The 13,173-nt window shown below is 37.9% G+C and overlaps 1 protein-coding gene across 1 annotated transcript in view; it reads left to right on the forward strand.

The window, feature by feature from the left end:
* Nucleotides 1–13,173, forward strand: part of EFHB (EF-hand domain family member B) — a 46,473-nt gene that overhangs the window by 12,057 nt on the left and 21,243 nt on the right. The window contains exons 2-6 of the mRNA XM_005600908.4: nt 4,636–4,698; nt 5,159–5,302; nt 6,024–6,204; nt 8,197–8,307; nt 11,336–11,465. Of these exons, the coding sequence (XP_005600965.2) occupies nt 4,636–4,698; nt 5,159–5,302; nt 6,024–6,204; nt 8,197–8,307; nt 11,336–11,465 (629 nt within the window). The remainder of the gene's footprint in view (nt 1–4,635; nt 4,699–5,158; nt 5,303–6,023; nt 6,205–8,196; nt 8,308–11,335; nt 11,466–13,173) is intronic.

Here is a 13,173-nt window from a genome sequence, read left to right on the forward strand (position 1 = left end):
CCTTATCTGTCCTGTATAAATGACTTGAACTTGGAGGAGCATAGGCTTGTCCTTCTGGGGGATGGGTGCTAAAACAATACTGCGTGGAGGTGAGTGACGAATTGGGTAGGGAGTCCTTGCTGCGGGAGCCGCAAAGATGTAGATGCATATACCTTGTAAAATAGATTATTTGGTTTCATTTTTCCTCCTTGGATTTGAGACTTTATCTTCTTCTCCCTCTCTCCTTTGAAATAATCTGCTGGCCATTATTAAAGTGTTTTTTCCAGGCTGGGCTTAGTTGTGTTGTGGGGAATTAATGTAAGTTTGAGCCTGAGAATTAAGGGGGCAGCACTTCTTTCTCTAAAACCAATCTGTGGTTGAGAATGGTAACTGGAAAGAAGTCTTTAAGAGAAAGGAGAAAAGATTTATGTTATTAAAAACTCACTGTCTTACCTATATGGAAATTTTCCTTTGATTGCCGACCTTGGAAAATAGGACTTTTATTTTATAAATGAAGTCAGTAGTAGAAACAGAGAAATGAAACTTCTGGCTAGGTTTTCCTATAGGGCTTTACATGCAAGGCTAGTCTAGTGTCACAAAAAACAAACAAAGCCTTCAAGGCTGAATTAATGGGAAATCACTAAACGATCCTCCCTTTTGAGATTCAAAATGTACATTGGTGTGTTAAAGATCCAGCATTTCCCAAGTTTTTGCCAGCAGAATTTTTTTTTTTTTTTTTTTTTTTTTTTACTATATCTATTAACTGTAAGTGATCGTGGGACTAAAGTTTGGGGAACAGCGCTAAGGAGCTCCACCCAGGCCTGGTGGTGGAGGAAGGGGTCCCTGCTAGGAGTTCAGAGTACTGCCAGAGTGTTTTAGGGCCTGTTGGAGGATGGGTTACACCTAATGTTTGTCTATGTTTCTTGGCCGGATTCTAACACCAAAGCCCCTGAGGCAAAAGGAAGTCTCAGGGAACGTCACTTTTCTCTTTCTCAGGTTAGGGAGGTCATTGGATCACCCTAGGCCACCTTTTAGAGTTCAGGACCGTTAAAGCTGCTTTTAAATTCTGTCATGGGTCTGCAGATGCTTGATTATTATTCCTAGTTTCTAGTGCTCTTGCTTTTCCTTCTGTTTGATGTTGTTTACAGACTTTTTGATACCTGTTGCTTTCTTTTGCTTAATAAAGCAATGCATAGTAGAAAATATTAAGATGGATAGGACAAAGAAGAAAATAAAAGTCACTTGTAATCTTGCCACTCAGAAATAGATTCACAACTAACAACTTTTTGTCTGTGTTCTGTGTGTACTGCGTATAGAGATGTGATTCTGTGTATTTGTCTGATGCAAATGTACGTCTTTGTTTTAATTCACATTATCTCATGAAAATTTCCCTATACCATTAAAAATTATTTGTATACATCATTTAAAATGATTCCACAGTAGCATATCATTGGACAGCACCATAGTTCATTTAGCCATTTGCCCATTGCTGCATATTTAGTGTGTTTAATTTATATCTATATAATAAAACACAATTTCATTTGGTTTGTCTCTTACTGAGCCGCATGAAAAGTGACACAATAGATTTTCACCAAACTTGGAGAGTATGTTTGGGATAGCCAGATTCAAAGTGTAGGCTATGAAGAAAAGAGTGTATTTAATGTTGTGGGAATTGGTGGAAAAACTGTAGGGGAGGAAAAATAATTTTCCCTCTACCCTTCTGAGTTCTTGGCTAAGACTCCCTATCATAAAAGACAGATTAGCAAGAGGAAAACAAACAGAAATTTATTAGCATGTACGCCTCATTTATAAGTGGGAGATATGCAGGAAAACTGAGTAACTCCCCTGTATGGCCCAAGCCATCACCTTAAATACTATCATTAGCCAAAGACAAAAGAAAGATGTTGGGGCAAGGACAAGGCCAGTTATGGGAGGTTACCAGGGAAAGCATGATAAACAAGGGTAAGATTTGTTATGCAGATTTAATTCAGTGCCTTCTCCATTGATAAGAGTTTCTGGAGTTTTGGAGTCATCCTTCTTTTCCTGGTACAGAGAGGGAGACATCTTTACAAGTGATTTCCTTTGTAAAATATAAATGTCCCTTACAAAAGGATAGCTTATACTCTGTTTTCAGAACTTCTCTCACATCTGCTGTTTCTTAAAATATCAGCCCTAGATAATCCTTATGCCAAAGAGGCATATTTTGGGGTGGCATATTCTGCTACCCTTCACACCTCAGATTGATGAACGGGCATCCTTGAGAACAACTGAAATAAAAAGAGAGCTCCATGACTGGCGTGGGGTAGGGGAGACTTTCAAATATATTATGAGACTATAGATAGAAATCCAACATAATGGCTTTCATTTTTGTGTCTCCAATCAAATGGCATGAGGACATCAAAACCTAATCACAGCTACTGATTTGCAATCAAATTGCTTTTACTCTGGGCAACTCTATGAGGAATACCAAGGGTATTTCTGTCCAATAGACTATTTACAATGCTGGAAAACTAGAATATCTGCTGTCAGGCACTTGGAAAGGAAGCAGATGAGAGACAAGTAGAATTATCTGTCCAGCCATGGACTGATTGATCCAACTATCAATCCATTCTTCCTTCTATCTCTCTAACCACCTATGACACAGAGAGTAGCTGCCTTGGTATCTCTGTGTTCTTCAGCCTCATGAGGTCATCTTTCCTCTGACTATTTAAAAGAATGACTGGAGCTCCTATAACATGTATAGCAAAAAAGATTATGTTCCCTGATATCTATAAGATTCTTATAATTTCCAGCTGAATTACAAATCACTTGTATCTCTCCTCCCTTTCCTCCACCCTGCCTTCACCCCAAGCTGGAACACAGCCTTTTCTTTTTTCCACAAGGTTCTCCTCACATAACGTAGCTGTGTGAGTAGAAGTTACTTAAGATTTGGCATTAAGGCTGGGCTGCTGCTTCATGGCCAGTTTCTCATCTTGGCCCTGCTCATCTTCTTGCTAGATCTTGCCTTCCTTTCACTTTCTTCTCAATCTATCTATCATCTCCTTTAATTCTTCCTTCCTTAGTCTATCCTGTCAATAGTTCACATTTTCTCCCATTTTTTAGCAAAGCAATTAACTTTTCTGTCTGGCCATGTCTGTGGGCTTCTCAATTTTTAAAATTTTTTTGAGGAAGATTAGCCCTGAGCTAACATCTGCTGCCAATTCTCCTCTTTTTGCTTAGGAAGACTGGCCCTGAGCCAACATCCATGCCTATCTTCCTCTACGTTTTATACATGGGACGCATGCCACAGCATGGCTTGACAAGCGGTGCGTAGTTCTGCACCTGGGATCCAAACTGGTAAACCCCGGGCTGCTGAAGTGGAATGTGTGAACTTAACCACTGTGCCACTGGGCCCGCTCTGGGCTTCTTTTTTTATACACAGAGATGTCATCAAGATACTCTCTTAAACCTTGTTGGTTCTCCTCCAAAGAGGAATTCTGCACTCGATATTTGACATAATAAAAACCCTTCACCTATCCGTCTATATCTGTCTGTCTATATTTTCATCCAGCCGTCCCTATATTTATCTAATGTAGCCATCCCTCCTCCAGCATCTACCATTCATCCATCCACCCAACTCTCAATCTCTCTGCTTTTCTGTGTCCTAACTGATTCCCGCCATGGCCCTCCAGAGGCCCAGAACACTCTTTATGGGCAGTTTCTTTCTCTCAGGTTTTTTTTTTTTTTTTAAAGTTTTTCTTTCTTTCTTTATTTTGGTGAGGAAGATTGGCCCTAAGCTAATATCTGGTGCCAATATTCCTTTTTTTGCTTGAGGAGGATTGTCCCTGAGCTAACATCTGTGCCAAGCTTCCTCTATTTTGTATGTGGGATACTGCCACAGCACGGCTTGATGAATGGTGTGTAGGTCCATGCCTAGGATCCTAACCCATGAATCCCGGGCTGCTGAAGTGGAGTGTGGGAACTTAACCACTACGTGACTGGGCCGGCCCCTCTCTCAGTTTTTTTAAAGAAAAACTTATACTTTGCAGAAATAACTCTCAGCTGTCTTGAAATGATAAAGGGGAAATAGATAAGAGGCACATTGCTGGGAATGAACAGTTATAATCTTTGCTTTGGGCAAAGAAAGGACAGATCAGACCCAAGTTAGAATTAAGTGAACAAAGGCAAGTGAGATTTGGGCCATTCACTGAAGGCACTTGGCAAGACGTGACATGTTTGCACATGTCAAAAGTTAGGGTGTTGATGGAAATACACCCACACACAAACACACTCATACTTACACAGAAACACCTAACACTTTATCTTGAGTTTAGCTTGAGTGCAGCCATACTCCTATAATTAGCCTGTGAACTATGACAAGATTATTTCTGAAAGTTGAATCGCTCAGCATGTGACAGAGGTCCTGGAATCGGGTAGATCACTGACAATGCTAGCAGAGTAAAAAGGTATACGTATATATATTTAGCATTTAGTGTTTATGTTTTATCACAATTGCTTTAGATTTGCTATTTGTCCTTACTTTTGTTCTTAATTGTGTTAAGTAGTAGAAAGTAACCTTGTAGCATTAAGACTGTACGTCAAATTTGAAATAAATTCCATTCTTCATAATGCTCCCCCTCTACTCTGACAATGCTAACTACTGCGTTTTTTTCTTAGGCAGGGAAAGTTTTTCCTGTTGGATACAGAGTTGCAGCCTGCTTGACTGAAAAACTTCCCAGGGTGAGCATTTTCCATATGCATTTGTGTGAACATGCAATAGACGACTCTCAACATTCCTCCTGAAACTTGTATAAATTGAACGTGGTCAATCGGATTCTTTACTGTGTTTTGACGTCTTCTATTGAGTTTGTCCAAGGAAGTGAAAATTCCAGGCTTAGAATTTGCAACTCTCCAAAACTACTGGAGATTCCATTTATTTCAATAGGAAATTGTCATTTATGGTATGCTTTCTAATTTGGATACTTCCTGATTGTTTTCTAAACATAACTTTTAAAATATGTTGTTTATTTCCATTAAAAAAACATAAATTTTGGGAAGTTTCATGATTTGGGGCTGTAGCTCACCATGTACTTACTGCATGCATGCAATGAAGGGTGTTCATTGATTGGTATAGATCAGTCCTGCTAATATTTAAAAAACTATACTTAATAATTCTATTTTCTTGTCTCACTGTTTGTAGCTACTTACTCCACCTGAGGCAAAAAAATTTTTCAACTTCAGATATCCACCTGCTGGAGCCGAAAGGGTGTTTTACGGCAGAGCGAATGACCCTCAAATTGCACCTTATTTGACACATGGAATAAGATCTGAAATTTCAATACCGGTAACTTCTTTTCTTTTTTTACCTGTACATTATTAATTTACTGAGGTGAAATGCACAAATGAGGCATTAGTGAAATCATCAGTTCCAATCTCCTTCCCACTCTTCATCTTGAGCAGTGAAAAAAATCCCTAAGCAGCAGCCGAGAGAGTATTGTGAAAATTAATGGTTTGAGCCACAAACTATATATTCTCCTCTTAGATAATAAAAGCTGAATTGTGCTCCATTTTCTTGCAGTAAAGAGAAATACTGTCTGGCTTTGTTAGGAACAGAGAGGACAAAGACTGGGCGATATTGTCTAGAGGCACTGCAGAGTGCTTTTATGTACATTGAGTGGAGGCGGGGCCTGACTCTTACCTGCTATTGATCGAATGGCCAGTCTAGATTCAGAAGACCTGATCTATATACCTAGAGAGAGCTTGTGGAAATCACATGGTTCTTATGCTTGACATTCTCACTTTTCTGGAATATTTGAGTTGAGTAACTGGGGAGCTCCCCTCATAAAACTTTTTAGCCACATGGAAACATTTTGACTCCATTGAAAATTAATGTTTAAGCTTCATAGCCCCAATTCTGACAGTTCATCTGAAGATGAGCAAAGGCAATGCTAATGAAATGTTTTTCCAAAATCATATTCTCTTCTCCCCAGGTATTGATTAGAATTTCAGTTTTCAGATTTTTACTTTTTCTGTTGTTATATCTGTGCTTTGTTTGATTTCTTTAGGCAAAGGTGTTGCTAAACCCACAGCCTATTACAGCATTTCAACAGAAAATTAAAGACAAAAAGGAATCAGTATATTTTAGCCATCAACGGGCACCATTAGGAAAATCTCATGATCAGACACCAGGATTACCCAAAGGCCTGGATATACTCAATACGACATTTGGGACAGCAGTCGTCAGAGGTAGTAAAAAAATAATGGGTGGTAAGATAAGTTTTCTTAGAAAATAGGACTGAATATCCCGTTGGTGTGGTCTTTAGTGGTGGTATAAATGATGATTCAAGATGAAAGATGGGATCATAGCAAGAAAGTTACTCTCAGACTCAGAATCCTTAGAGTTTATGTGTGCCAAGGCAGTAAAACTTCAGGTTTTGGAGTGGAGACTCAGTGAGCGTAGAAGAGATAGTATAAAGACAGGGAAGAGATTCAGGAAAGTTGACGTGAGGGCCAGCTGTTAAGGCTGCAGTGCTTTTCCCTGGATGTCCATGTGTGTGTTCTATTTCCATCAGTGCCTCTAATGTGTTCATAACTCTTAAGTCTTTACGAAACTCTGTTTCATAAAGTAGACCATGGAGCAAATGAGTTTGGTAAATGCTGTGTACTGCTCCATTCATGCGGATCCACCATGTCTACTTGCGTATTAACCAAACACAGGCGGTATGTAGAGCAGACTTTCATTCTCGTTTTGAGTGGGAGTGGAACACATCTTTCAACAAACAACAACTTATAACAGAATTGGTCACAAGCCATTGTTTCTTATGAAACCGTAGCCTCCGGCATGTTGTTGGGTGACTTTCTTTATAGTGTTCTCACATTTATCTCCTACTGCCCTTTTCAGTCTCTTACCTCCTTTCTCCGGGGGTCTTAACATAGGAAACCTCAAAATCTATCTTTCTTTACCCTGCAGAGAAATTCTGTTCTCTCTTTGTCTTTCTGCACCCGTTAAGTCTCTGCTCCAGGAACTTTATCTTTTTTTCACCAGAAGGCCCATTAGATTATTTTCCTTAACATAGTAACATCCACTCTGGAGATAAATTATGCCTCTCTTGGAATGCAAAATCTGCAGTTGTACTATTTTGTATCAGATCTAAAGTTAAAATTTGTTAAAATTTGAAACATGAAAAAATGTTTCAGAACAGATAAAATATCTTTTTCTCTTTTTCATAGGATTAAAAAATTGTATTTATGTAGACATGGCATTATAGCATTACAGTAATTATATCATAACTGATCTCTGGGATTAGTCCATTTATTGTGGAAAGTACTGTCTAAGTGTGCCTCAGTTAAATATGTAATAGACAGAATGCTCCAAAACATGTATATTTGTATTAATAGGTGTAATGCTTCATGTATCAAAAGATGTGCTGCTTTACAGGGTTGTTTTGAATAGGACCACCTTCTGGTAGCTTAACTGCTTGTTTACAGTTCCCAATTCTTGGCAGAAAGTCCAAAAGGAAGGAAACATCTTCATCTATGTTGTTAGGTTGAAAGGGAAGCGTGAAATTGTAAATGGAATTATATTTAAAAATTATTACATAAGACAATAAAAACAAACTAATTCACTGTATACAAAACTGGGGACCACCAGTCATGGGAAAGTAGCTGTTAAGCGAACATCCTAAAGCTCTAGATTTGGGACCAGTTGGAAGAATTTCTTCCTGATTCCAGTGATTTCCCTGCACTTTGGCTGCTTTGAAGATGGATATTCAGATCAAAACAGACTCAGGATGTGCGCTCCAGTCTACAGCTGTGAAAATTTGCACCAAGGCACCACAGGGCATCAGGTTTCTGAAACGGATTGTGATTCAAATTTGCTTAGATCATTTTGGGAAGTTTGGAGCAAGCTAAAATCAAAATTGTCCTGAGATTCTCAGAATCAGGATTTTAACCAGGCTTGGAATACGGCTCAGGACAACCTGAACCGTTAACCAATACAGAGTTCTGGTATTCTTCAGAATTCTGGGAGTGAGCCCAGTCAAGTAGGGGTCCCTAGATCAGTGGTCCCTAGGCTCTAGCCTCTCTCTTGATAAATCTTCATTTATGTCAGCTTTGTGTTCTTCTGGGGTGCCCACGTAACTTATGCAATCAGCATTTGTCATTTGTTTTAGGTGATTTAAGTATGTTATAAATAGGTGAAAAATACCTTAAAACTGATTTAACTAATTCTTCCTTCAGAGTTGTCTGCTAGAGACGTGGTGAATCCTCCAAAACCCTTTGAAGAAGTGTTTAAAGAAGGAAAGGAAGGACATGATCTGTATATTGTTTCTCACAATGATTATTATGTGGGTAAGTGTCCTCCCGTATAAAATTGGCCTGAGGATATAGGATTTTCAGATTTGTGAAGAGGAATAGAGGAGATAATGTGCATTAAGTTAAATGCCTGGCCTATAATAGGTGATCAATAGATAATAACTTACTATTCGTAAGGTCATAAACCCTGAGAGCTGGGAAAACATACCATTACACATTTTGTAAAGTGTAGAAATATATGTATCAGTAAAGTGAAAAAATTAAGAAATAGCTAAGAAAGATTGTGTTAGACAGTCTTATCTCATTTTAGTGGTTTTAAGCTTAAAAAAGGCTGCTCATTTAGTCGGGTAATGGTCAAATGCACAAATTTTTGAGTCAGATAGATCAGGTTCAAATCCTAGCTCGTCCATTTACTAATTTTTGTACATTGGATATTTTACTTATCCTATAGTCATCTAATCTAATCTCTTCACTGGGGATAATAACATTCTGAGGATTAACTGAGTGCCTGCAAAATACTTAGCATAGTGCCTGGTACATAGTAAAGGCTCAATAACTATTAGCTATTGTTAGTAGTAGTAGTAGTAAGTGATTTTGTCTAATGGTAGCCTATTACTAGAATTATTCTATAGCACAACTAAAAGGCATTAGATGTTTATGGTGCTGTAAAATACAACTTAATTGTTGACAAGTCGATGCTCAGTAGTGTCTTGATACAATCAAGGATTGAAAATTAGCCTGTCATAAGTGTCCTGAGAAAGCCAATGGATTGTGCAGACTCATGAACTCAGTCTTCATTAGCTAGAAGCAAGACTTGTCCTTCACTGCAGTGCAAGGCCCCTCTCTCCCCCACTCCCTCTTTATTTCTTTACTCTCTCTTCTCAACCACCCTCTCGCACCATGCTCCCTCTCTATGCTCTTCCTCCTAGACTTCTTCTCACAGCTGGGGCTTGTCTCCTATGCCCATTGCTCCACTGTCTGGAATCTGCCATTCTCTTCTTTCATGACCAGTCTCTGCTGGTTCCATACACTTTCTAACATGATCCCAGTCCTGAGATTGTCTCTACCCTCTCATTTGACTGCCACTACTTCCACCCACTTGGTCACCGGTCACCATCTTCTTTCTCACAACCTTGACTTCTTTCCTTATTTCCACCTTCTCTTCTTCTCTGGCTCTCTCCTTTCCTTTCTTCCTTTTCTCTCTCTGGTCCTCCCTTCCTTTAGTCTTCCTTCCCTTTCTTGGGAAAATATTTTATTCGTTTTTTGGAAAAGTTTAGCACCTATCACACAATCTAATCCAATGTCTTTTAATTGTTTTAAAAAGGAACTATAGCAATGAATATATATATATGTATATATATATACAACCTATAATGAAATATCTTACATGCATTTATTAATTGGAGGAAAATGAGTGTAGTTTTTTTTTATGTTTACAAGAGTTCTAATGGGCTATAGAATTACTGAAATTACCTTCATTTGCTGATTTGTACAGAAGTTTCGTTGGCTTCTTGGAAAGTCATAGAATCTGATCTTTTTAATATTGTCCTTATTTTTTTCTCAATTAAAGTAGCTTTATTTTTTGTTATAAAAATATATAATAATTGTAAAGAATTTAAATATTATGAAAAAATGAAGAAAAAGTAAATGTAATCTTGAAATCGCATTAGCCAGAGATAACTACAGTTGATATATTGAGCATCTTTCTCACCTCCATCCACTGAGCCCTCTCTCTTTAGTTAAATGGCAGAATACTCTCCATGCTTTTGGGGAATCTGCCATATACATGTAGAATTTTTTATTTAAAATAATACATCAAGGACGCTATTCAGTAACAATAAATATATATCTACATCTTTTAAATATACTTAATTTAATCATTGCTAAAGTAATAGGTATTTCTTTTATAAAATGCAAGTCACAAAGAAATATATAAAGTACAATGAAAATCTCCCACAATTCCCAATCTTCCACAGATGATACTTTCGTAGATGTTTTTCTTTGCACACTCATGTATAAGTACATGTGTCTGCTTTGTTCCCTACTCTATAAACTTTTTTTATTTGCTTTTCTCTCCCATTTTATGAAATATCTTGGTTGTGTTTTCACATCAGCATCTGTATTGTACTTTTCAGTATTACAGAAATATATTGTTTATATATCTTTGTCAATGTGATCTATTTCCTTAGGATGTATTCCTAGATTTATGAGCATTTGAAATATTCACTCTTAGAGCCAAACTGTCACTTGAATAGCTGCCCCAATTTGCCCTCACACCTGCAGTGTATGAGAATTTCCATTTTCCTTCATTCTCCCCAGTAGTGAACTTTGCCAGTCTTCTTTATTTTGACTTAACTGAGAGACAAATTACAATTTCACATTATTGTTTTTATTTACATTATTTGGGTTGCTAGTGAGGCTGAAAATCTTTTCTCCATCATTTCTTAACCTTTTAGCTGATCTCTAGTTTTAGCCTTGCTTTCTTGTCTAGAAATAGAAAACTAGCACCACATCATGACTTGAAAAAAGTACAGTATTAGATCTTATTTATAAAGACACTCTGTTGGGTTCTCAGTCCTCAATCACCTTTTGAATGTTTCTAATATGAGATAAGTGATGATAAGGAAATGCAAGGGTTGCAATGTTCTGCTGATATCGCCAAATCTCAGTGAGAGCAAGTACAAAACACCAACCTCTCAAATCTGAGCACAGTGGAAATGACTGCTGGGCTCCCAAAGCATTGCAGTGCCTCCCTTGAGCTTCAGGATTTCTGTAAAATTAATGGGGCCTACACTTTTCATCATTTATATCTGTCTTTTCTCCTACATCATTTCCCTAAGTACTTTCCAAGTATTAACGCGAGGCACTCTTGTCCCACCAGGCTCCCAGCTCAGGTGGGAGAATGCTTCTGTCATCTGTAGCCAAATCTGTGCAATGCCCGTACTGTTACAATTTCATTCTTTTTCCCACTCTCATTTTCATTGTCAATGAGAACATAATGTGCTTCTTGCAAGATAAGGTTATTTGTGTTGCTTAAGTCAGAAGTCTTCCTTTGTTCCCACAGGAGAAGCAAAGAACCGAAAGTATAACCCTTCAAGTTTCCATAGGTTTAACTTGTTTGGGGTTCCAACATCACATTCTAATGATGGACGAGCCATGGCAAAAACTTTATATTGGCTCCATGAACTACAAATGTAAGTTTGATTAATTCTGTTCTGCAACCAGTGTTAGATATATGGCCTATGGACTTAAAAGAAAAGTTTATTTATTAAATTTATTTTTTGAAGAGATAATGCATCGGCATGGTTCAAACTTAAAATTAATAGAAAAAGATATACAGTGATATGTATTCCAAACTGTCTAGTTCCCCCAGAGATAACCATGATACTGTGTGTGTGTGTGTGTGTGTGTGTGTGTGTGTGTGTATCATTCTAAAGTTACTTCATGTACAAGCAGATCTGAAGATATATATGCATGTTTTAAATCTATGAGATCAACCCTATGTATGTTTCTTCAAGATAACGGGCTTTCAAATCTTTACAAAGACAATCATGTCACATATAATTGACCTGTCATTTATCTTTCAGCTTTGTTTAATAGTTGTTTGGGCACCTGAGCATCTTGGCTTAACTCTTGCAAACTGTGACCTTTTTACATCTTCATTCTATATATGACAACTAACCTAGAAAATTAAAATAAGATTCTTTAGTTTTTCATTTCAATAATGTTATAACAATATTGTTATATATTACATATGTAAACCAACACTTAAATGCTGGGAAATTACTCATAAAAATCCGTATTTCCTACTATGCTTATAAAACCAGAAGATTGGAAATACTGGTGTTGTGGATTGAATGATGGCCCCCCCAAAAGATATGTCCATGTTCTAATTCCAAGAATTTATGAATGTGACCTTATGTGGGAAAGTGGTCTTTGTAAATGTAATTAAGAATCTTGAGATGAAGAAATCATTCTGGATTACAGAGTGGGCCCTAAATTCAAAGACACGTGTCCTTATAAGGGAAAGGCAGAGGGAGATTTGAGACAGAAGAGGAGAAGACACAGAGGAGAAGGTGATATGAAGATGGAGGAGATTGGAGTGATGCGGTCTCAAGCCAAGGAAGGCCAAAGAATGCCAACAGCCTCTAGATGTTGGAAGAAGCAGTGAATAGTTTCTCCCCTAGAGCCTTTGGAAGGAATGTGGCTTTGCTGATACCTTGATTTCAGACTCTAGCCTCCAGAACTGTGGGATAATACATTTCTGTTGTTTTAAGCTGCCGGTTTGTGGTAATTTGTGGTAACCACAGGAAACTAATATAACGGGCCTGCATTTCTACACATCAGTGGTGGGAGTGGATTTGCTTTACCCTCTGCCCTCTTTAATGGAGACACTGGTCCTCCAAGTTTCCATAGGCCCGAGCGTGCACACAGTTGCACTCCACAGACACCCAACCCGCCTCACTCATTTGCCTGTTTGGTCCCTGTTAACAGCTCCCAACTGTAGAGGCAAAGTGCCAAGTGCTTTATATATTATTAATTTAATTCTACCAACAATTCCATGAGGTAGGTATACTGTAATTTTTATTCTTTACATTTTACAGGTGAAGAGACTGAGGTACAGAGAAGTTAAGTCATTTGCCTAAAATCGTGCAGCTAAGAAGTAGTAGGAATAGGGATGAAACCCAGGCAGTGTGGCTCTGGAGGCCGCCCTTAAGCCCCATACCAGATTTATAGGTGCTTGACTCTGTGATTGTGATTACAGGCCTGAAATACTGATTTCCATTCCACTTCCACTCCTTTTTATGTGAGTTTCTGATACTTGAATTATTCAAAACAGTAATGGTAAAACACAAACACAAAAGAAATTCTTACAATATTATAGTAAACCCACATGAGACA

Source organism: Equus caballus, chromosome 16, assembly GCF_041296265.1.
Source record: "Equus caballus isolate H_3958 breed thoroughbred chromosome 16, TB-T2T, whole genome shotgun sequence".
Taxonomy (NCBI): domain Eukaryota; kingdom Metazoa; phylum Chordata; class Mammalia; order Perissodactyla; family Equidae; genus Equus; species Equus caballus.